Below are 24745 nucleotides of genomic sequence, written 5' to 3' on the forward strand. Positions count from 1 at the left end.
AGGTTTGGGTGATACCAGGTTTTTCTGACTGCATCTCAATAGATACAGTGAGTGGAAGTATCCTGGGCTGGTAGATAAAAGACTTGTATTCTGGTGCAGGTTCGGCCATCTTGACTTGAATGACTTTGGGCAAGTTCCTTATTTCTTTGACTTGCAGTTTCCTCTTCTGTAAATGATACTAGTACTAATTTGCATGCCTTACAGGGTTGTTGTAGAGATCAAATGAAATCATTTGTATGAAAATGTTTTGTAAACTATGAAGGTATTTTTACTGTAGCATTGCCTTTGGTCAGATTTCTCAGGAGTGAGAAGGTGAGAGTTGGGAGCTGACATTCTGATTTGTTTGGCCAGTGTTCACATTGGTCTTAGAACACCTGTAGGTTTGGGTGGGGGAACACAGATGGAAATCAGCTAAAAAGCCCTGCCCATTAGAAGCTGAGATGTTAATCCTAAATATGTGTTGCCAAGTCAATACCATCTCCCATCTTTAGGTAGAGCAGGTGCTTGTTACTCTCATTTTACTGGAGGGACATGACCAGCCAACTAACTTAGGATGTAACTGACTACTTTCTGAAATTCACATCATTAGAATTACTCCTTGGGGGTAAGATATTTTACTGTAGGAAAGTTGCTTATTTGGGTAAGTTATTTTCTGTGGCATTGAAAGAGCATGTACAGAAGCCCACTGTGTACAAATTTATAACCTTGTTCTACTTAGTTCAAAAGCCAGATCACATGAGAAGGAGGATATTTGGTTCACTTGACATATTTAATATAAAACTTAAAGTATTTGAGACTTTCTGTGGTAACTTTTATTTAGGCTTATAGCCAAAGTGATTACAATGCTTTGGTTTTCATATTTTCGATGAGGTAATGTGTACTTTGGTGGGGAGGAGGAGAAATGTTATTTAATCACCAGCGTTATACTAATAACCACATTTGCTAAATCCTTTGTCCCTTTACTTGAACTCAGGGTTACTTGCTTTAATACTGGTTTTCCAAAGGACTTAATCCTGTTATAATACGATGAGGTGATGGTGGGAAGGACATTCCCACTGACCTGGAGTAGTGTAACTGGTAAAACTCCCTTTCTAAATCCCTCTTGTTCTACATGAATATCACTCCCATGTCCCCAGAGTGGAATGGATTTTTACTGAGGAGAGTATTTTAAGAGCGATAAACAAAAGAGATGAAAATATCTCCTCTGCCAGGTCTTTGTGACCTTAGAAAGCTAGAATAAACTATCATTTTGCAGATTTTATTTTTGTCTTCTTTTGTGGGACATTAGGGACTTGTTTATGTTCTCTTGGAGGGAGATAGAAAACTGGCCTGCTCCTTCAACAGTTTGGCTTTGAAAACATTTCCAAACATTTACCATATGCCTAGCATCATAACTGGGTTGAAGCTAGGTAGAACAGACATGGATAGGTGTTGCTGAGTCCAAAATCTGCCTTTTGCTGGAACCCCTTTGGGTTGCCAGGCAGGAGGAGTGACAGCAAGGTAGATGAAATGGGTGGTGGGTTAGGGCACCTGAATTTTTTTTTTAATTCCTCTAGGAATTTATGACTCATTTATGAGAGTTGGGAAGACTAAACTCCAGAAAGCCAATACTCCTTATAGGATTTACCTCTCAGGTTTTAATTTAATATATTGAGGTTTAGATTATTTTGGGCTCTTTCTGAGGACTCCGGACTGAAGCTGAAACAAGGGAAGTCTCTTAGCCTCTCTAGAACTAAGAAAACCTTTGTCAAAGGCAGCATAAATTTTGGGTTTGCCAAATTAGGTGTTGCTGTAAATGGAGAAACCTAGATTTCCTTCCTGTTGGAAAACACAAACATGGAAAGCTCAACTTCTGATATGGTCATTTATTAATGCAGACAAAATTTTCTGTCTTTGCTGCCTTTCTTTGCTCATCCAGCAACAACTGGATGAACAAGAATGGCCATGCCCATTTGCAGTGTGCTGGGCTGTTTTTATTAAAATGACTGTTACAATTCCATAGAAATCTAAGTATTCTTGGAGATAAATTCTTACTTACATTCACAGTAAAAGAATGTGAGTAGTTGAAAGGTTTGAGTTGGAGGAGAGGAGTTTTAAAGAGGATTTTATTGAACATTGAAATTATCAGCTCTGCATCAAATATCTTTAAGTATACATCATTATTACTTTTTTCTGTTGACCCGGGAGCCCAAGTCGTGTTGGTGTGAGGTGGCATTGATCTGTGTTTGAAGAAACAAGTGAAAAGAAGAGAGCAAATGAAAACAAAACGAAGTTAAAATTAAAGTTTGAAGCTATATTACATGTTTTCTTCCCTCAGTAGTTAGTAAAGATTTGATATTTTCCTAGTGTCAACCTTCCTGTACTCCAAAGTTGTTGTCCTAGACATGTTTTCTGCAAATGGGAAGTATTAATATACATTTACCATCTCCAGATTTAGACATTTTCTTCACAATGCTGGTTTCTGTGCTTATCTGGAATATTCTGGTTACAAGCCCAGAGTTTAGGACCTTTTGAGCTCTTGGGTTTAGACAGTTTTCAGTGATGTGTGTGGGGGTTTTGCATTGAATATTGTCCACAAGTGAATAGGGATTTGGTTTTGGTTGATGGTTAGAACCTCTGTCATCTGGGTAATAACATAGAAGTAATCCAAGTGTTAGGACCTTAGCTTCTGCAAGCCCTGGCTTCAAAATAGTTAGCTATAATGTAGTGGTGCTTTATGCTGGACTCAGATTTTTTGTCATACAATGACAGTCTATGATGTTCTGGTTACTTGATTCTTGAGAGTAGCCTTGATTGCTACAACCAAAGTTCTTTAAAAAGACTGGGGGGAAGGATACTCATGAGAAAGTCTGGGGCTGTTCTCTGGATTTTCCCCATTTGTTTTTGGGAAGTCTCCTTGATTTTATTTATTTAAAGAATTTGGTTTTATTTAAATTCAGTTAATTACATATAGTTTCAGAGGTAGAGTTCAGTGATTCATCAGTTGCATGTAACACCCGGTGCTCATTATATCATGTGCCCTCCTTAATTCCTTGATTTTATATAGTAACAATCTTAGGTTTTTCCATTTTTATTTTTAACATAATTTTGTCCCTTGTTCGTTCTTATTGGGGTCTGTCTCTAAATTAACAAACAATAGAATTTGTTTACTCCACTTAAAAAGTTTTTTTTTTTTTTAAAGATTTATTTATTTGAAAAGAGCAAGCCAGCAAGAGACCCACAAGCAGGGGGAGAGGCAGAGGGAGAAGCAGACTCCCTGCTGAGCAGGGAGCCCAGTGCGGGTTGGGAGATTTGGGGGGTGAGGGGGTGAGGCTCAACTCCAGGACCCTGGGATCATGACCTGAGCGGAAGGCAGACCCTTAAACAACTGAGCCACCCAAGCACCCTACATTTAAAAAGTTTTCTGAACAATTTAAACTAAAAGAACACTTCATTTCTTTTGAGTGGGTAGCAAGAAGATTATATATATTTATAGAATTCTTTTCCAGCAAAGGCACTTAAAAGTATGTATTTAAAATTAAGAGCTTCTTAAAAAAATGAAGCTGTACTTAACACAATTGTCTTTAAAAAGCTTTAAAAAGGGAGCATTTACTAAGAGCACAGGAAATTAGTGACAGGCCGAATTTGTTTCTGATAGAACAGATATAGATCTAGAGGAGATAATAGAAGATAGAAGACAATTGAATATCACCTCAGATTGGCCTTTTTTACTTTTTTTTTTTTTAATTTTTATTTATTTATGATAGTCACAGAGAGAGAGAGAGAGGCAGAGACAGAGGCAGAGGGAGAAGCAGGCTCCATGCACTGGGAGCCCGACGTGGGATTCGATCCCAGGTCTCCAGGATCGCGCCCTGGGCCAAAGGCAGGCGCCAAACCGCTGCGCCACCCAGGGATCCCCAGATTGGCCTTTTTTGACCATTATATATACATATGTGTGCAGAGAATAATTTAACTTCTAGATATGATAGAGCTTCTTCCCCTCTTGGGTTTTATTATATTGAGATCTTGAAACTTTTGGATATAAAAATCCTGTAATCATTTTCGTGTTAGATACTTAATAGTGAAGAAATACATTGAGGTTATTTTGGAACAGATTGACCCTTACTTTTCTGTGGATGTGGACCAGTGAACCTTCTCATGGAGAAAATGGTATTGTATAATGGAAAAATACCATCTTAGCTTTCTATTCACTTAGAATTTTTAATACTATGTTTTCTGCATTTGCTGTTTAGATGAAATTACTTTGGCTTCTGTTCAACCCATTAATAAATTCTTAACCATAATACACATGGATTTAGATTCATGGGGAAGACTGGGAGTGTGTATCTTTATGCAAATTTTAAGGCAGGAACTTCCAAAATGTTTCAGTTTTTGAAGATTAGAAAAGTATATTCCACTTTCTCAACTTCTCATCTCTGTTAAAGGCCAGGAAATTTGCACCATTTTTTCCTTCTCATTTTACTTCTCTGCTTTTACAAAATGAAATTAGAATTATTAGGCGCAGTCATATTTGGGTATCACTATGCTTATTAAAATTGGAGCCCTAGAAAATATTAAACACATTAAGTGGTTGTTGACTTTATTAGGTTTTGCTTTAAAGATAATTCCTTGAATATTTTATGAGTATTGACCGTACTTGCTATGGTCTAGGCACTGTGCTAGGTCCTGGGTATACGAAGATGAGCCAATCATGTTCAGTGTCTTTAGGGAATTTGCAGAGAGGTGGGGGAGAGAGACAGGTGAGCCAGCACTTTTATTAAATCTGCCTAGGGTGTAACGGGAGTACAGAGGAGGAATGTGTTAATCAGACTGGAGGGTCTCTGAGGATTTCTTTAGGAAGGTAATGTTTTATCTATGATTTGACATATAGTTGGGAATAAGCGAGATGGATAAGGAAGAAAGTGAGGGGAAGTAATTTCCAAGTGAAAGGATGTACATGTGTAGAGGTACTTACTAACAGATTTGCCACATCTGATTTATAAATATATTTTTATAATTTTTATCTTATTTAACTCATAAATTAAAGTGTTTCTGCCATCTTTAAGAAGACAAAAATAAAGAAGGAAATAACACAATGCATAGTATATGTGAATATAGCACAGCAAATATTGATGCATTTTGTTCTTTGCAATAAATCCAGTAGTATAAAGTAGGACAAAATTGGAATTTTTAATTTTTTAATTTTCTTTATTTTTTAAAGATTTTATTTATTCATGATAGAGAGAGAGAGAGAGAGAGAGAGGGGCAGAGACACAGGCAGAGGGAGAAGCAGGCTCCATGCCGGGAGCCTGACGTGGGACTCCATCCCGGGACTCCAGGATCGCGCCCTGGACCAAAGGCAGGCGCCAAACCACTGAGCCACCCAGGGATCCCCCAAATTGGAATTTTTTAAATCAAAGATTATTCTAGACTCATCAACTCACTAGGACAGTTGTCTTTATAAACTAATTCTATTAGTAATGTCAAAAACACTCATTTATAACTTCAGTTTTTGTTGGTTATATTTTCTTTAATCAAGGTATACCTATTTTTGAAAAGTAGTAATATTTTGCTATGAACTGTATAGCCTAAGCCTTAATCTCTGTGGGTCTGAGATCAGCATCTCTTAAGTAGGAAACACATTTTCTATTAGATGGTATCTGTAAAGGATAGAGAAATTCTTGCAATACTATCAGGAAAATAAAATTGGTATCTCCCTTGTTGCATTTATTTTTTAATCAAGACAGATTTCAATGAGGAAGACAGATGTTTCTCTACTTTGTTTTTATTTAAATGTACCACTTGGGATTTTTAAGCTTCTGCACTTCTGTTTGTTTGGATTTTTTTTTCATGGCTTGATCCCAAAAAATGGAATAAAAATTCAGTGGAAGTTTGTTGTTTGAAATCACAGGGTGCTGTGAGAATTATTGCAAATCCCTGATGTCTCTCTGTCTGCCCTCAATTCTCCTACTTTTGGTAATAAAGCAAGCAGTCATTTTAGAGAACTTTGCTTTGTTCATTTACTGAGCCTCTTCAGACACCATGTGCCTGAAGCAACAGCAGCCAGCTGTAGCCAAGGTTCTAGGGCGTAAACTCAGACCTCTTTCTGAAATGCTGCTGCTTGAAATTTGCATAAACGTTGAAGAGAAAACTAAAAGGGCCCTGTATACCTTCTCTTCACATGTTTTAGGAACCTCACCCATTTAAGATATTAAAACATCTTTTGAGTGAGCAGTGGATATGAACACATATACTGCAGACTGACAGAGCAGGATATGAAAAATAAAATCATGTGAGATAGACAACAGACAGGCTTATTTGAAGAGGCTACAAAGCAACAAGTAATGCCAATTTACACCCATTACATGTTAATGCAACAAGTGAAACAAATTGAAGGCTGCTCAGATTACAGCCGGCTGGGGTGCAGATTTAATTACTCATGTTAGAGATTCCTAAAACAAAGGGAAGCTTTTAAACCAATATGTAGCTGGCATGATACTGAAAAGCCCTGAAAAACCTAGGCAAATGCCTAGACGAAATTTTAAGGAGGATTCTATTCTATCAGGATACCTTGGGCCAATCCCTGAATGAGCCAATTCCTGAGGCACTGGAAGTGGCTAAAGTCAATGAAAATTTATTCTTTTATATGCAGTATTTATAGACAAATGAGCCAATGAACTTGAATAAATACCAGAACCTTGTTCTGGACTGAGTTATACAGTGCTAAACACAAGGATTTGGGTTGTACTTCTTAGAGGTTCTTTTTGGAGTGGTTCTGAAATTGATGTTAAGAGGGTCTTCTAAATGTATATAATAAAAGCAATTTTTATTTTGTTTGTGTTTATCTTCGAGTCAGTTAGGTAAATGATATTCTCTTTGCCCCTACCCCTAACTTCCCTCCAGTACACTGAATATGGACTATGAGGATAGGAATTGTTTTACTTCTGTTTGGTTTCTATGCAATGCCCCGTAGAGGCCTATGCTCACAGTAAATCTTTAAAAAAATATAGAGCTGTATTAAAATTAAAAGGCATTTTTGTTTATATATAGTGTTTATTTTACCTTTAGTGTTTCATTTCTCCTTATTCCTGCAGTGCTACACCTTTTTTAAAGCAGTGGCCTCTGATTTTCTTTTTTGTCATAGTAATAGTTCAGTATTTCTTTTGTTAGACTGTTAGTGATGGCAACTGTGAAGAATGTATTTCACTTACTGATATTACATCCTAAACTGCCTAAGACTATTCTATTTTTCCAGATTCTCAATTTTGTTTAAACTGGGGTTTGATTGATGTAACAAGTTTTCCTAGAGGCACCATTTATCATGCATTCACTTACCAAGAATTTAAGAACCTACTATGTGAGCTAGGCTTTTTTGAGCTCTTACTCATTATCAGGCACTCGAGGTTGTTTACATGTATTAATTCAGTTAGTTCTTAGGAGGGCTCTGGGAGATGATCTTACAGGTGAAGAAACTGAATCATAAAGAGGATACAGCTATAGATGGGAAATGATGGTGCTAGAATCCAAACTTAGAACCTGATTTTGGCACCTGTGCACAAAACTATAGTTTCAAATATACAGAAAAGAAGAAATGTTTTCTATCCTTTAGGAATTTAAACATGGAAAAGTAGAGAGAAGACAGCATAAAATTAAGTGCTAAACTGTAAGTGGGTTCTGAATGTCCTAAGAATTAGGGGCTCTGAGGATGAGGGAGGAGTTGGGCTGGGCCTCAGCAGAATGAGTAGTGTCCATGGTGGAGGGAAAGTGGCAGCTGAGGAAGCTGAGATGGGGATAGGCATGGAACTGAGTGCAGTGGTGATCCATTCCAGCTAGTGACTGCATTTATTATGGTGGGAGGATCCCGGGCAGGGAAGGTGGGCTGTAATCTTGAAGGAGTCTGAGAGTTTAGACCAGAAAAAATAAGAAATGGCTTGTTCCTGGAAGAAGTGACATCTGTGTCATTGTGTGAAGGTACTGCATAGACCTCTCAGCTGGTTCTTCTGAAACCAAACTGAGAGTAAGTTCTGAGAATTAAGAACTGAAAACCAATGTAGATTAGAGAGTGCTGTACCAACACTTTGCAAGTGAGGCTTATGGGAGGTTGGATGAGATTAGAATAAAATCCTTACCACTTTTGGGGAGCTGAGAAAATAGATGTCTTCAATCTAGCCTAAAAAGGGATGACTTGAGTAAGCTTATGTAAAAAAGAAAAAAAAGCTCCTTCACTCACTGGAACATTTTATAATTTATTTCTTTTCTTTATTTTTTCTCTTTCTTAATTTCTTTTTTTTTAAAGATTTATTCCAGTGAGAAAGAGAGAGAGAGAGAGAGAGCGTGCAAGCAATGACAGCAAGGGAAGGGCAGAAGATGAGGGAGAGAGAGAATCTCAAGCAGATTCCCTGCTGAGTGTGGAGCGTGACTTGGGCTTGATCTCAAAACCCGGGAATCAGACCTGAGCTGAAATCCAGAGTCAGATGCTGAACTGACTATACCACCCATATGCCCCTACAATTGTGACTGTTTTCAAACACAAATCTGATTGTGTCATTTTCCTTGCTTAAAGCTGAGCAGTACTTACCCACTCACTTGGACCAGAAGCCGGGGTCTAACTCCTTACTACCTCCTGTTACTCACCCTTCCTTGCCTAATAGTCTCCAGCCACATGAATCTGGAATATCAGTCTCATTCCCATCTCAAGGCCTCTACACTTTCCTCACTCTTTCCTCACTCAGTTTGGAATTGCTCTTTCCTGCATCTTCATGATTCTTGTTCTTCTAAATCTTAGCTCAAAGATACCTTCTGAGAGAAGACTTTCCTAGTCACCCTATCTAAAGGAGGTCCCTATACCTCCAGCCTTTGTGATTACTCTGTCTCCCATATCTGCGTTCTGTTTCCAACAGAATCTATCACTTAAGCAATGTCTAAAATGACATTATTTATTCATGTATTATCTATCTTTCCCTAATAGAAAGAAGGTTCATGGGGACAGGTACTTTATTCTGTTAAGCATGGAATCCCTGACATTAGAGCCCGTACCTCATGGAATAGATGCGTTATAAGTATGTTCTGAATATTAGAACCCTTGTCCCCAAATACATTGAATAGAAAGTGTATGAAAATTAGAAATTGGTCTCTAAATTTTGTGTCACATTGCCAAGTGATGGAGTGATGAAATTGAAATCTCTTGCTTCTCTTTGCTTTTATCCTTTTTTGGGGAGTGGGAGGCACGTACGCGTGCGCGCACACACACACACTGTATATGAGATTGATTCCAGTCAACAGTATTTATTGAGTGATCATTATGGCTTAAGATGAAAATTTGGGAAAAAGTCACTCTTTTTGTGAAGGACTCATTTCTCTGAGTCTACAAAAGCATCAGTTAAGCATCTGTTCTCTAAATGGTATATTACTGAGCATTTTGTTTTTTACTTTACAAATATAAAGGTGCTTTCAATTTCACTGTTAAATTTAAGTGTTTTACATTGGAAAGAGAGCAAATTGAATTTTTAAATGAGGTCTTTTCTTGTCTCACTGTAATTTTTTTTGAGTTATCAAAATTTTACCTTCTCTTTGAATGACAAATCATTACAGTATTCATTTAGAAATACCCCTGACCAAAGTCACAAGTCTCAAATTTTACTTTATTTTTCTTTTGTCTATTCAGGCAATACATTACTGTCTAGATTATCCAAGACCTCAATGGATTCTATAGTAGTAGAGGATTCCTTAAAGTGGACACTCATGTCTTAGTTGCTATTAAAGTCTGGTTCCACAGACTTGTATCATTAGCATCATATAGGAACCTGTTAGGAAGCAAATGTGCAGGCCCCTGCTAGAACTCCTTAATCAGAAACTGTGGGGTGGTGGGGGGTGGGGGGGTGGCAAGCCCTCTACTTGATTCTGATGCACATTTTGAGCACCATAGCTTAGTAAATGTTATAGGGTCAAGGTAGTATGATCCTACAGATTAGCCAAATGGCATTAATTATTAGCCCTGTAAGCCCACCTCTTTTTTGGTCACTAAATTTGATTGGTTCACTAAGGCTGGGCTATAAAGTTATTTGCTTGATGGATTGCCACATGTTGACTTTGGGTTGTTTGTATTTCTTTGAACCTGTCACTGTAATGATTTGCCAGGACACTTAATAGGAACAGAATGTAATTTTTTTGCACCCATGGCTTTCTGAGTCATGGGTGGCTAGGTCCTTAATGTCCTTCTGCATAGATTTCTCCAGGTACCAGGCATGCCATTCACATACTTTAATGAGAGAGGTGTCACTGTTGGATCACAGGAGACCTTCAAGAATATGTAGTTTACCCCAGTTTAGTTTACAGGTAGGGAAATTGAGCCACCATGAGGTTGTGTTTTATTTGCAGTAGCACAGCTAGTGGTAGAGGCAGGATTTCAGGATTCCTGCAGGAGGAGGACAGAGCTGCAGCTTAGCTTGCTCTGTGCCTACAGGACATTCCTTTCCTACTGAGAGGTTTTCCTTATTTAAAGAAAAAAAGCAAATAGAAAAAAGTCAGGAAGTCCTCATTGAAACTAATAAAAGTGTCTAAAGAGAATGAAAAAAGCAGTTTGAGAACTTTGGTATGGAGGAAATAACCTGACATTAACTGTTTTAATTATAGTTGTTGCATTGGCCTTATCAGTGTGGGAAGAGGGAGCATTTGAGCCCTACAGGGAAGTGGGATGTGGACAACAAGATGACCCTCTTCCTGAATCTGCCTGTTCAGGCTGCAGTTTAGTGACTCTGTGATCCCAGCAGCTGTCATAGAGATGGGGCTGGACTTAGTAAGAGACTTGGGTCTCAGGCCTAGCACTGCCACAGCTAGTGGTGTGATGTTCCATGAGGTCACCTAACCTCCCTGGCCTTCACTTTGTAGTAAATGTATAACAAAACCTATCCTGCCCATCTGAGAAGAAAAATGTCAGGTAGTGGGAAGTAGTGTATCACTGTAGTTAAGAGCACAGACTCTCTCACAGGTTCCAGACTCCCTGGGTTCAAATTCTGGCTCTTTAATTCACTGGTGTGGCAGTAGCAGGTCACTTATCCTTCTTGTGGAACAGATATAATGAAATTAACTGCCTCACAGCGTTGTGGGGAATGTTGAATTAGTCTATGTAGAGTGCATAAAATAGCATCTGGGATTTAATAAGTGCAATGTGTTAGCTGCTGTGATTATTACTATTTTAAAAATATTGTTATTTTAAGAGATGAGATTTCTATAAACATGTTGTCAAATAGTTCCATTACTTGGTGATGGTACCGGGCAAATAGAGGATTCTTATGCAGTAATTGTTAATGGAGGAGTTGTTCTAACACCCAGCTCGTGCCTGGGCTCTCCCTGTGAAAAGAAGGTGATTTTGATGCCTCAGAGGGACAGGCCTAGAGCCTGTGATACTGAGCAGTCTAGTCATAGAGTGGTATGACTGGAGGAAACTCAAAGGCGGAGACTTCTCAATTTTGCTTTCAGGTATTTGTATACAAACCATCCTAGGAGGTGGGCATGTAACCTTCCAGAAAAAGTTCATGAACTTTAATTTTGGTTTTTGTTGTTTGACTAGGTTTCTATCTGTCCTGCCTTCCCAGTTGTTATTAGGATTCTTGACAAGGATTTTGGTGATGAAAATTCCAACTCTTAAAGCTGAATAATCAGGTTATCAGCTAGTGAGTGGTAGACTTTAAGGTCCTTTCTCCTCTTGTGACTGAAATGAAAATTTCTACTATTGTTATTTATTTCTGAGTACTCTGTTTTGAGGAGGGATTATGGTGGTGAGGTAGGTGCCTTTTCATTGTCTTGAAAAGGACTGGAGTTTAAGAATTTGAGAGTTATTATTTTATCTGTGTATATAAAATTAACTTTTTATTTTCTTTACTTTGACCCATCTACTCCCCCATCTTTCTTTGTGTGAGTCCCTTAAACCTAGAGATTATGTTGTATTTATTTCTTATGTATTACATTTCCCCTTTTCCTCTGGATCCTGATATTGTGCCTAGTATATACTAGGTTCTCAATTACAGTTTTTTCAATGAATATTGTTGATGTTTCTGATTACTTATTAAAGTGACTTGTTCTGAAACTTCACTTGAAGGCTTAAGTAATTCATTAATATCATGTGACTTAGTATCTACCCAGGTCTTCCTAAATATTAATTGATGAATCTTTACATTACTTATCTGAAGGATTCAAATTTCAAGATGCTCATAGTATGTCATGGATGTTAGAGTTTTAATTTTCTTGGTATTATTGGGAGATAGGGATGCAACATCTGGGAAGATAGAGAAGCATAGAGAATTAAAAGCATCATTCAAGACTACAAAATAGTTATTGTAGGAAGAGACTCCTAGGATGAGCTTCCATGCTTCTATGACCCTAGAAGCAACAGGACAAATACAAAACAAAACAAAACAAACAAACCTGATTAAAACTCTAAAGAGAAACCCAGATCAGGTTGGATATGGGAACTAATGTTGACCTGGATTGAGTAAAATTTCTTTGCTAAGGGTTATGATTAGTGACTTATTTCTAATGTGCGTTTGTTTTTATTTTTAGCATTGCAGTGTCGGGATAGCTATGAGCCCTGTGTAAATGAAGGAGTATGTGTTACCTACCACAATGGCACAGGATACTGCAAGTAAGTTTTTCGTTTTCTTTTTCCTTCTTATATATTTTATTTTTCCTCTGTATAACACTAGACAAGATTTGGTCCTGCTTAATTCTGTTTTCAATACTTCTATGAAGTATTACTGGTTCTCTAACTTTTCTGATAAAGTCTTTGTGGGGGATGAGAATGGAAGGATGCAGATGTCAGATAAATGGTTAACAAGAACTTTTTATTATCTTATCACTATCTTTTTCATTATGAAAAAGACTTTTCAGTGAGTGGCTAGTTAATGTATATCGAGTGCATTCTTAGAATCACTCCTCAACATGTTAGTTATGATCTTGTTCTTAAGTCAAACCACAATAGATATCAACTTTAATTCTGCCTAGTGTAAGTAAATATTATAGCGTGAAATTATTTTTCTGGTGTAAAAAAGTCCAGTTCTGAAAGAGAGACCGTGAGAAAGATGCATATGCACCTGTAGGGGTGGGACATGGAGCAGCAGGCACTGTGGAAAATGTCATTATATGGGGTTATAAGAGGAAGGCTATGGGACAGGACTAGGGGGTGTAGGCTGGTTCTCAAGAGCAGTTTTTCTTTTTCTCCAACCACCTAATTTAGCTATACTTTTTATTTCTTTGAGGAAGCCTGTGAGATTATCTCATAAACAGTTCCTCTCTGTGTCCTGTGGACCATATGGTTTTCCTTCTGCCTCTGGCTCAGATGAAAATTTTTGACAGGAATGTGTATTCATTGTATTTATATCACGGAAAATAAGATTGGTAATATAACTTTTCTTTAACCCTTGTATGGGCTGTACTTGTCCTCTGCTTAGGTAACAGTACTTGCTTTATAAGCATTTTACATGAGTTTACCCAACATGTTTTTATTTCTTCTTTGGATATTTAATTGAATGACATAAATGTAATGATAACATTGGTTCCAGTCAAGTCCATTCTGACATCAGGATCTAAGTTCTTTTTTTTTTTTTTTTTAAGATTTATTTATTTATGATAGAGAGAGAGAGAGAGAGGCAGAGACACAGGAGGAGGGAGAAGCAGGCTCCATGCCGGGAGCCCGACGTGAGACTCGATCCTGGGACTCCAGGATCGCGCCCTGGGCCAAAGGCAGGCGCTAAACCACTGAGCCACCCAGGGATCCCAGGATCTAAGTTCTTTCTTTCTTTTTTTCAAGATTTTATTTATTTATTCATGAAAGACAGAGAGGCAGAGACATAGGCAGAGAGAGAAGCAGGCTCCCTCCAGGGAGCCTGATGCGGGACTCGATTCCAGGACCCTGGGATCATGACCTGAGACAAAGGCAGACACACTCAATAACTGAGCCACCCAGGTGCCTCATGATCTAAGTTCTTCAGTGTTGTGAGAATTTTTGCAAGTCAGGAAAGATGCTCTTCAGCAGAAGGACAATATTTTAAGCTATGATGACATAAAGTTTAATTGTAGGTTATTTGGATTGGAATAATAATACTGGAAATGAAATGTTTTTTATAACTGATAATGAGCTGCTCACTTAGTTTGTCTACCTGGAAAACAAAAAGCAAGAACATGTGATGTAGTCTTCTTTCAGAATGGTAACACAGCTGGAGATAATAAAGGGGAGGAACTTAGAACTTCGGGATGGCCTTAGAACTGGCCACCAAAATCTTCAGTCCCTTTTTGGTACCTGGTGTCATAGTTACTTGCTTTATTCCATTATTCAGCTCTCTTGTGGTTGTTAACCCATTAAATTATGATCATTTTTGGATTATTTGTTTCTCTTACTGAATTTTGAGGTCCTTGTCTTACGCATTTTTATAGAGTTAATGCCTAATATGGTGCTTGATATGTCACTAGAGCTTAACAATGTATGTTATTTCTTGAACCAAAAGGTGTTCAGTAGATTTCATCATTCACATGTTTTTTTAATCTATGTCTTAAATAAGAAGATACTGTCCTCTCCTCTGAGAATTTTATCTGCTTCACACAGCACCTAGTATGGTTGTACTTTAATTCTATTTGGACATAATTCGACTTGGTAACTTATATAAGGGGAATTTCAAATAGGTTCTAAGTGTTGGCCTATGTATTTGTGGTCTGCTATGAGAAGAGAGACTAGTCTCTGAGCACTTACCAGGAGAGGACACTAAGGGTCACTTTCGGGAGAAAAGAGATTTGTGGTCCGTTAATCTCAAACTCTCCAACCAAGGTGAGAGAGACGAAGTTGCCCATGGTTTCTAGAAGCACTGCTAGGGAACAGGAGCTTACTTTGTGGTCAACAAAAATGGAGCTGCCCAAAACCTGTCCCTGGGTGCTTGATAACTGTCAGTGGAATAGGTTGCTTATGGATATAGTTCTTGTCAGGCCCTTCAGGTGTCCTTCAACCCTTTGTGATGGAAACAAGCCCCCTGAGAAGGTAGAAGTAAGGAAAAACATGGGTGAAATTGTCCTTTTGGGAGAGCAATATGAACAACAAAACTTGTTAAGAGAGAGTATTTCTCCATGTCAGTAAAAGAAGTATTAGAATCTTCAGGAGTGGCAATGTCAATGTAACTGGACACAGGAAAAGCAAGAACAATATCAGGGAGGCCGAGTCAATCATCCCTGCAAGGCCACAGGATGGTAAGCAAAATTTTAAGCAAAAATAACATTTACTTAGCAGACCTTTCAGTGTATCTTCACCAACTTTGCTGTTTTCCTTGGGTAAAGAAGGGAATCCAGCTTGTTCAGTAAATATTATTTTCCCAAAATGGTAAATGGATATTAGAACACTTAGAAGTTCTATAAAAATTACATCAGACGTGCAGGGCATATGATTATCTTTTTGTTCATGAGATTGTTTAGTGGATTAAGAAAAGAAAGTTGAAGCCAAATTCTTTTTACAGGGGGTGGGAGGGTGGGAATTAATGGAAAATGTTTTAAAGTAGAAGGTATCTGACTGTTTAAAGAGCATAATGCTACTGATTCAGCTAAAATATAATAGTTGTTTATAGAAATTATAGAAATCCTTGATAAGATCACGTTGGCAGATGAGGATAAGTACTTCCAAAGGTTAGTTTTGTACACAGCTCAACTGTTTTTTTCTCACTGTCAGGAGCTTAAGTACTCTATCAGTCTATGATTAGATTGGGATGCCAGACAAGGAGAACCTGTGTAATCTTGCATAAAACTCAGTTATTGCCCTTAAATAGTTGTTAGATCTTAATAAAGCCCTCTCACTATAGAGAGATAAGACATTTTATTCTCTCCCTTGTCCTACTGGGAGGGGTAAATATATACTTAAGTTTGGCTGTCATTAATCACTTTCAAGTTGTTTGTCTCAGGCTTTCAGAGATAAACCATTCCAAATCCCAATTTGATTGAAAATCATGGGTAACTCAAGTTCACTAGAATGTTGGGGGAGGGTATGGTTTCGACTTGTAAAATTCACAAAATGTGCTTTTTTAAGGACATATATATCATAGTTGTTTAAAGTCCCTATCTGTCAGTTCTTAACTTCTGGATTGTCTTTGGGTATGTTTGTATCAACAGCTCTTTCTGTTGACTCTGGGTACAGTTTCCCTTTACTTCTCACTTATAGTAGTTTTTGTTATTTATTGGACATTTTGAGTGATGCATTTTACTGTTTATATTTCACTAAAGAATGGTGAGTTTTGTTACAATGGGCAGTTACATCATTGGAAGATCACCTTGATTATGTGAAAGCTTGGTTTTAGGCTTTGCTCTGGCAGGTCTGTTTTGCCTTTTGTCTGACAGCATAATTCTTAGTCCTGAAATGTGATCCTTACTCCCCAGGGTATGATCCTTCGAGGAGATAAATTGGAAGTATAAGGTGCTTGTCAAGCTCGGTGTTTCCCAACCCCTCTAATTTAGTAGGACTTGAATTCAAACTTCTGACTCCCTTCATACTCAGCCTTTCAGCCTTAGAGCTCTTACTTTCCTTTGGGTTCCTAAATACCTTGTTCATGCACAGCCAGGAATCATTTATGCTTTTGAGTGGAGTAGTATACATATTTTGGAGCTACCTGCTCTATGGTTCTGTCTTCCAGGATTTCTCCTCCTCCAGATTCTAGCTACTTCGACAGTCCCAGATAGCTTTGACTCCTCAGCTCAGTAAAACTTCCATTTTCTGCTTGCATTTTGTTCTTCTTGTGCTGCACGGACTGAGGAATACCTTCAGGGAAAAAGTTATGTAAATGTAGGTTTCATATAGTTTGCTTTTCTTTTTTTGGAAACTTGTATCCCAGTTTCTGCCTTTTGATTACTCATTGGTACCTTTAATATATTGTCTGCAGTGTCCAATTTTTCTAAGCAAGAGAGTTAATCTGATATAATTACTCTGCCATTATTTTTATTTATTTTTATTTTTTTATTTTTATTTTTATTTTTAAAAATATTTTATTTATTTATTTATTCATGAGAGACACACACAGAGAGAGAGGCAGAGACACAGGCAGAGGGTGAAGCAGGCTCCATGCAGGGAGCCTGACGTGGGACTCGATCTTGGGTCTCCAGGATCACACCCTGGGCTGCAGGCGGCGCTAAACTGCTGCGCCACAGGGCTGCCCTCTGCCATTATTTTTAATGATAAAAACTATCATTATAAAGGATTCTTTCATAAATTTCTACATGCTTCCTAGGAGGTAACTAGCACAGTGTTTGTTAAGCACTGGAAAGTCACCATAAGTTACTTAGGTACCTGTGGATGGGTGATTGCATTTGAGAATCTCTATTTTTCACCAAAGTACCTAACTAGAAACTACATTTTAAAGTAATCATTATCAAAGTGAATTATTTTACCTTATATTATCAAAGTAAATCATAAATATAAAATGTTATAAATTATAGCTTTGTTTCACAATTTACCTAAAATTTGTCTACTAGCTGTGAGAAACCGTAAACATTAACAACTAACAACTTTCCTTTTCAGAATTAGGAGTGATGTTGGTAGTCCAGGCCTCCTAAAGCCATCCAAGAAAACTAGAGCCATTGCCTTCTTTGTCTTCTTGATGTGTTTCTATACAGTCAGGACGGAAAAGACTGGAATCCTCCAGGTTGGAATCTTCCAGAGCCTGGCTTAGAGTAGAGGATGTAGTATCAATATTTGTGTTGTGGTGGTGCTCTCCTAGAAAGGCATTTTCAAAAGTCAGGGCTGACTCAACATTTTCCCCTTTCACTCACCTTGTAAGTGCGTTCAGTGCTGTTCAGGGCAATATCAGATCAAGGAGATAAACTGGGAAAAACGTCAACTGTTAAATCACTTTCTCTTTCTTCTCTGCAAAACTGGTTCTGCCAAGAAGATTCCTTCAAGTGAAGTGCTCTATTTAGCAGAACATCATATATACAGTTTTTCTGGCCAACGCTATTAGAAGACTGGCGATTTTTCCATAGTTTTTAAAAATCTTTACCATAAAATGAAGAATAGTGTCTTTTGTTCACTATATACTTTTCAGAGTAATCCTTTTTTTAATGTGATGCTTCAGAAGATAGTAATTCAGGAATTACTTTTTTTTTTTAAAATTTTTATTTATTTATGATAGTCACAGAGAGAGAGAGAGACAGGCAGAGACACAGGCAGAGGGAGAAGCAGGCTCCATGCACCGGGAGCCCGATGTGGGATTCGATCCCGGGTCTCCAGGATCGCGCCCTGGGCCAAAGGCAGGCGCCAAACCGCTGCGCCACCCAGGGATCCCAGGAATTACTTGTTACATGCTGTTTATGAATACCACATATAACAGATAACTGAAGTCTGTGATAGTAGTTGCAAGTAATCGATAGTGTTATCACATTATTTCACAGTCTTTGGGAAGTCATAAAATAATTATCGATTCATTAACCTGGACTTCTTAAAGGGGTTCAGAATGAGTCTTACTAGACTAATGCAAAGTGAATTGTGAAATGACTGAAATGTTAGAGCAGAAACTGTTAGTGACTGATAGGGCTGGGACCACGGTAAGGTAACTGAGGCTTTCATCTCAGGTGTAAGATTTAAGAGGGTGTCAAAAAACCTGGTTACCAAGATAAATAATATTTTAATGCAATAGTTCAGAATACCAAAATTAATGCAATAGTTCTGAATATCAAAATTAAAAAAACTATGACAAAAATATTTAAATTTTAAATAAAGAGATCAGTGTAACTGAATTTTTTCTTTTGCTTCAGGCTTTAGTATGGTTCATTATAGTATTGGTGTGTGGATCAAAGGTATCTAAAAGATCCCTGCCTGGTAACATGGAGAGGGCATAGGTTTTTATGCCAGATAGACTGGAGTCTGAATTCTAATTCTTGTTAGCAATCAGACATTTGGCAAGTTAAAGAGTATATGCTAGCCAGTGTTTATTGAACACTTTTTATATGCCATACTCTGTGCTTAATTAACCTTTTTTTATGTGTTACTATAGAACTCATGTAATTTACATGTCTTAATATCCCTGTTTTACTGATGAGTATATATGAAAACTCAAAGAAGTTAAATAATTTTCCCAAGATCACATAACTTTTATTTTTAAAAATTTTTATGGTTTTTAAAAAAAAGTTAACATATAGTGTTTTATTAGCTTCAAGTATACAATATAGTGATTTGACACTTCCATGTGTTGCCCTATGCTCATCATGTACAGGTACACTTATTAATCCCCATCATCTATTGAACCCACCCCTTCCCTCGCCTCTGGTAACCATCAGTTCGTTCTCTACAATTAAGGGTCTGTTTCTTTAAAAAGAATTAAAAAGTGTTTCTGATCTCTTTCTCTCGCTTCCTTTGCTCATTTGTTTCTTTTTTTTTTTAATTTTAAAAGATTTTATTTATTTATTCATGAGAGACACAGAGGGAGAGGCAGAGACACAGGCAGAGGGAGAAGCAGGCTCCATGCAAGGAGCCTGATGTGGGACTCGATCCTGGGACCCAGGATCACGCCCTGAGCCAAAGGCAGACGCTCAACCGCTGAGCCATCCAGGCACCCCTCATTTGTTGTTTCTTAAATTCCACATATGAGTGAAATCATATGGTATTTTTCTTTCTCTGACTGACTTATTTCACTTAGCATTATCCTCTTTAGCTCCATCCAAGTCATTGCAAGTGGCAAGATTTCATTCTTATGGCTGAATATTCCATTGCATATAATACCACATCTTCTTTTTTTTTTGTTTTTTTTTAATACCACATCTTCTTTATCCATTCATCAATTGCGGGACATTTGGGTTGCTTCCATATCTTGGGTATTGTAAATAATACTGTTATAAACATAAAAGTGCATGTATCCTTTTGAATTAATGTTTTTGTATTCTTTGGATACATACCCAGCAGTGCAATTTGCTGGATCATAAGTTAGTTTGATTTTTAACTTTTTGAGGAAACTCCATATTATTTTCTGTAGCAACTGCACCAGTTTGCATTCCTACCAATAGTGGAAGAGGATGCCCTTTTCTCCACATTCTTACCAACACCTGTTGTTTCTTGTGTTGATTTTAGCCATTCTGACAGGTGTGAGGTGATACCTCATTCTAGTTTTGATTTGCATTTTTCTTTTCTTTTTTTTTTTTGATTTGCATTTTTCTGATGGTAAGTGATGATGAGCATCTTTTCATGTGTATGTCGTCTTTGGAGAAATGTCTGTTTATGTCTTCTGCCCATTTTTTAATGGATTATTTGGTTTTGGGATGTTGAGTTTTATAAGTTCTTTATGTATTTCGAATACCAAGCCTTTTGGATATGTCATTTGTAAATATCTTCTCCCATTTCATAGGTTACCTTTAGCTTTTTTTTTTTCTTCTCTATGCAGAGGCTTTTTATTTTGATATAGTCCCCATTGCTTATATTTGCTTTTGTTTCCCTTGTCTTGGGAGACATCTCTAGAAGCATTTGCTTAATGTACAGTGTCAAAAAGGTTAGTACCTATGTTCTCTTCTAGGATTTTTATGTTTTCAGGTATTACATTTAAGTTTTTAGTTCATTTTGAGTTTACTTTTGTGTGTAAGAAAGTTTCTTTCACATGTTTCTGTCCAGTTTTCCCAGCACCATTTGTTGAAGAATCTGTGTTTATCCCACTGGATATTCTTTCCTGCTTTGTCAAAGATTAATTGATCATATAGTTGTGGGTTCATTTCTGGGCTTTTTATTCTGTTCCATTGATCTCTGTGTCTATTTTTGTGCCAGTGCCGTACTGTTTTGATTACTACAGCTTTATAATATAACTTGAAGTCCAGAACTGTGATCCCTCCAGCTTTGCTTTTCTTTCTTAAGATTGCTTTGACTACACAGGGTCCTTTGTGATTCTACAAAAATGTTAGAATTATTTGTTCTAGTTCTGTAAAAAATGCTGTTGGTATTTTGATAAAGATTGCCTTCAATGTATAGCTTGCTTTGGGTAGTATAGACATTTTAACAATAATTTGTTTTTCCAATCCATGAGCAGGGAATTTCCATTTCTTTGTGTCATCTTCAATTTCTTCCATCAGTATTTTGTAGTTTTCAGAGTATAGGTATTTCACCTCTTTGGAATGGTTAATTCCTAAGTATTTTATTACTTTTAGTGCAATTGTAAATGAGATTGTTTTCTTAATTTCTCTTTCTCCTGCTTCATTATTGATGTATAGAATTGCAACAGATTTCTGTACATTGATTTCATATCCTGTGACTTTACTGAATTTGTTGATCAGTTCTAGCAGATTTTTTGGTAGAGTCTTTCAGGTTTTCTGTATACGGTATCAGGTCATCTGTGAACGTTGTACTTCTTCCTTACCGATTTGGATGCCTTTTATTTCCTTTTGTTGTTTGATCGCTGTGGCTAGGACTTCCCAGTACTGTGTTGAATAAAAATGGTGAGAGTGGACACCGTTGTTTTGTTCCTGACCTTAGGAGAAAGGTTCTCATTTTTTTCCCATGAGGGATAATGTCAGCTGTGGATTTTTCATAGATAGATTTTATTATATTGAAGTATGTTCCCTCTAAAACTACTTTGTTGAGGGTTTTTATCATGAATGGGTGTTGTACTTTGTCAAATGCTTTTCCTGTATCTATTGAAATGATCATATGGTTCTTATCCTTTCTCTTATTAATATGACATATCATGTTGATTGATTTGTAGATATTGAACCACCCTCGCAACCCAGAAATAAATCCCAGTTGATTGTGGTGAATGATATATTTTTTTAACATATTGTTGGATTTGGCTTACAGTATTTTGGTGAGAATTTTTGCATCTGTGTTCATCAGGGATATTGGTCTGATCACATAACTTAAAAATTTTTTTTAAGATTTTATTTATTTATTTATTTATTTATTTATTTATTTATTAAGATTTTATTTATTTAGTCATGAGAGATATAGTGAGAGAGGCAGAGACATAGAGGAGAAGCAGGCTCCTCGTAGAGAGCCCGAGGCGGGCCTTGATCCTGGGACCCCAGGATCACGACCTGAGCCAAAGGCAGACGCTCAACCACTGAGCCACCCAGGCGTCCCCAGAACTAGCTATTAAAGTGGGTAGTTCAAACAGGAGTTTCTGAAGGAAATGTGGGACATTTGAAAGACTGAAAGTGGCTCCTCAGATCAGGAATGTGATTAAAACTCTACATAGTTCCTGATTTTCAACAGAGACAATATTATTAAGTAGACCTGGATAGCTCACATAATGTTTGAGTATGAAACCTGCTTGTAGCTCTGTGAGTGTACATGGGCCAGGCTTTGCTAATGCTGCGTTTCTGAGAAGTGGCCTTTGACTTGAAAGCTTCGTGCAATTACTGCAGAAGGCAGTGAAGGTGGGGATAGAGAATACTATCTATTGAAATGTTCTTTGGTAGAGGAAACTAAATTGAAGAACTTGAAACTTCTTTTTTTTTTTCCTAGTGGAAAATGAACAAGTCCAGACAGATTTTATGCAGCTATGGAATTGAGACAGGTCAAATTCAACAACTTCTGATAAATGTTGCTGCCAGCTCAAAAGTTACAAGTTGTTAAACATAGTGCCTTACATTTGCATAGTGAGTTACAGATATATAGATGCATGTCCCGTGGGACTTTCCTTATTTAAGACTTGAGATCTGGGCACTTTAACAGTACCATTCCTAAGTGATTCTTCTTCTTAACACTATGTTTGAAGAATCCTTTAACAAATATGTTTGGTGTTCTCGAGGAATTTTTTATAAAGTAAGTGTTAATTATCAGCTTGATTATAATACAGAACAATGAGATTCCCATAATGTTTTCAACTAATCTTTATTCTTTAGATTGGAACCTTTATAAACTTCAGTGTTAGATAAAGAAGTAGGAGAAGGTGATTCTTAGATTCTGTCTATACCCTTTTGCCTGTTGTGGGTGATTGCCAGTGAGTTAAGTCAACTAATTTTGGCCTGCAAACTTGGCATATTGAATAGATGTGAGTTTAACTAGGTTTCTTTCAACACAGTCCTCAAGTTAACCATAATCCTCTGTAAAGTTTCTTTCTTATTGTTCCATTGTGGCATGTCAGCACCATTAATTTCATGTAGGAATTATTTTCTCCCCCTTTTTCTTGTGACTAAGCAGGATGAGAAATATTTTTCTTCTAGTATCTGGAGTAGTTTAATTAAATCCTTAATTTTAAATTTTGGCTGTCTATCTTTGATTGAGGCTAGCAAATTGAATACAGAGGCATGGGGATATCAGAGTGTAATAAAATGTAATTATCTAAAAATCTCCAAATACTTTTTTTCTTCATTAAGCTAGCATAATTTGGGCATGAAGGAGGTTTTCTTTAAGTGCTCTTCTAAACGTCCCATAGCTAGGAATTTTGTAACTAGGAATAAACTTTAGTGTCTCTTCCATCCCTGTTGTTGTTGTTGTTGTGTGTGTGTGTGTGTGTGTGTGTGATGTAAGTTTTTTGTTTTTGTCTTAGTTGTGTTTTACTTTACATTTCGATGTAAGGTAAATTATAGTTTCTCAGGGCTTCTCAAAATTTTCCATGTTCTATTTACCCATTGTCAGTAATCTTTGCTAGTACTTCATACTCTGTGTCCAAAAATGTCTTACCGTTTTTTATATTGATGCCTTCAGCTTTCCCTTATTAATGCAATTACCGGGGATCCCTGGATGGCTCAGTGGTTTAGCGCCTGCATCTGGCCCGGGGCATGATCCTGGAGTCCCGGGATTGAGTCCCGTGTCAGGCTCCCAACATGGAGCCTGCTTCTCCTTCCTCCTGTGTCTCTGCCTCTCTCTCTCTCTCTCTCTTTCTATCATAAATAAATAAATCTTTAAAAAAATGCAATACCTTCTGTTTAAAGTGGTCCTCTTCTAAACAATTACTTGGGTCTTTATCAAAAGGCTTTTATGAAAGAAAACTGAAAGTAAAGACTAATAAAGGCGATATTTCAGTGACAGGTGGTATTACTCAGTGAACCCATCCAACTGGAACATCATATCCAATTTTTTCTCTTCACATAAGTTATGAAGAGAAGGTTGATATTAATGAAAAAATAACATGATTAGGACTTATGTAGGATAGTGGCATTTAGAGTACTGAATCTCTATAGATTCTCTATCTATTCTTGCTCTATCTTATTCTAAACTGGTTCTATCTATGATCCTACATACTGAACACTGAAAATCAGATAGACTGAAGCACTGAAGATTCTTAGTCTTTGTCTTAGCTCAGGCTGCTCTGACAAACTACCACAGACTGGGTGGCTTAAAAAACAGACATTTATGTCTCAGAGTTCTGGAGGCTGAGAAATCTTAAGATTAAGGTATTAACAGATTCAGTTGCCTGTGAGGACCTTCTTTCTGGTTTGCAGATATCCACCTTCTCACTATATATATTTTCACATAGTAGGGTGAGAAAGTGCTGGTCCCTTTATCTCCTTATATGGGCAATGGGCACTAATCCCATCATGAGGACCCTACCCTCATGATTTTATCTACCAAATTACTTCCCAAAGGCCCCCCCTCCACATACCATCATTTTGGGGATTAGAGTTTCACTATATGAATTTGGTGGGGGCACAAACATTCATTCTATAGCACTATTCAAAGAAAAGTTTAATTTTCATCAAACTATATTTATTGAGCCGGCTATACTGACTGAGCACTGTGCTAGGTGTTCTGAATAGACATAAAGGCCCAACAGGCCTGTGCTCTCTGACTTAATTATTTAGAAGTATAAAATACCTTAGGAGTGTCTGCTAAAGA

General features: G+C 37.3%; 1 protein-coding gene across 1 annotated transcript in view; it reads left to right on the forward strand.

Moving 5' to 3' along the window:
- The window catches only part of NOTCH2 (notch receptor 2), a 160998-nt gene that overhangs the window by 28281 nt on the left and 107972 nt on the right, over positions 1–24745 (forward strand). The window contains exon 2 of the mRNA XM_077842629.1: positions 12538–12619. Coding sequence (XP_077698755.1) covers positions 12538–12619 — 82 coding nt within the window. The remainder of the gene's footprint in view (positions 1–12537; positions 12620–24745) is intronic.

The sequence above is a fragment of the Canis aureus genome, chromosome 12 (genome assembly GCF_053574225.1).
Source record: "Canis aureus isolate CA01 chromosome 12, VMU_Caureus_v.1.0, whole genome shotgun sequence".
Classification (NCBI taxonomy): domain Eukaryota; kingdom Metazoa; phylum Chordata; class Mammalia; order Carnivora; family Canidae; genus Canis; species Canis aureus.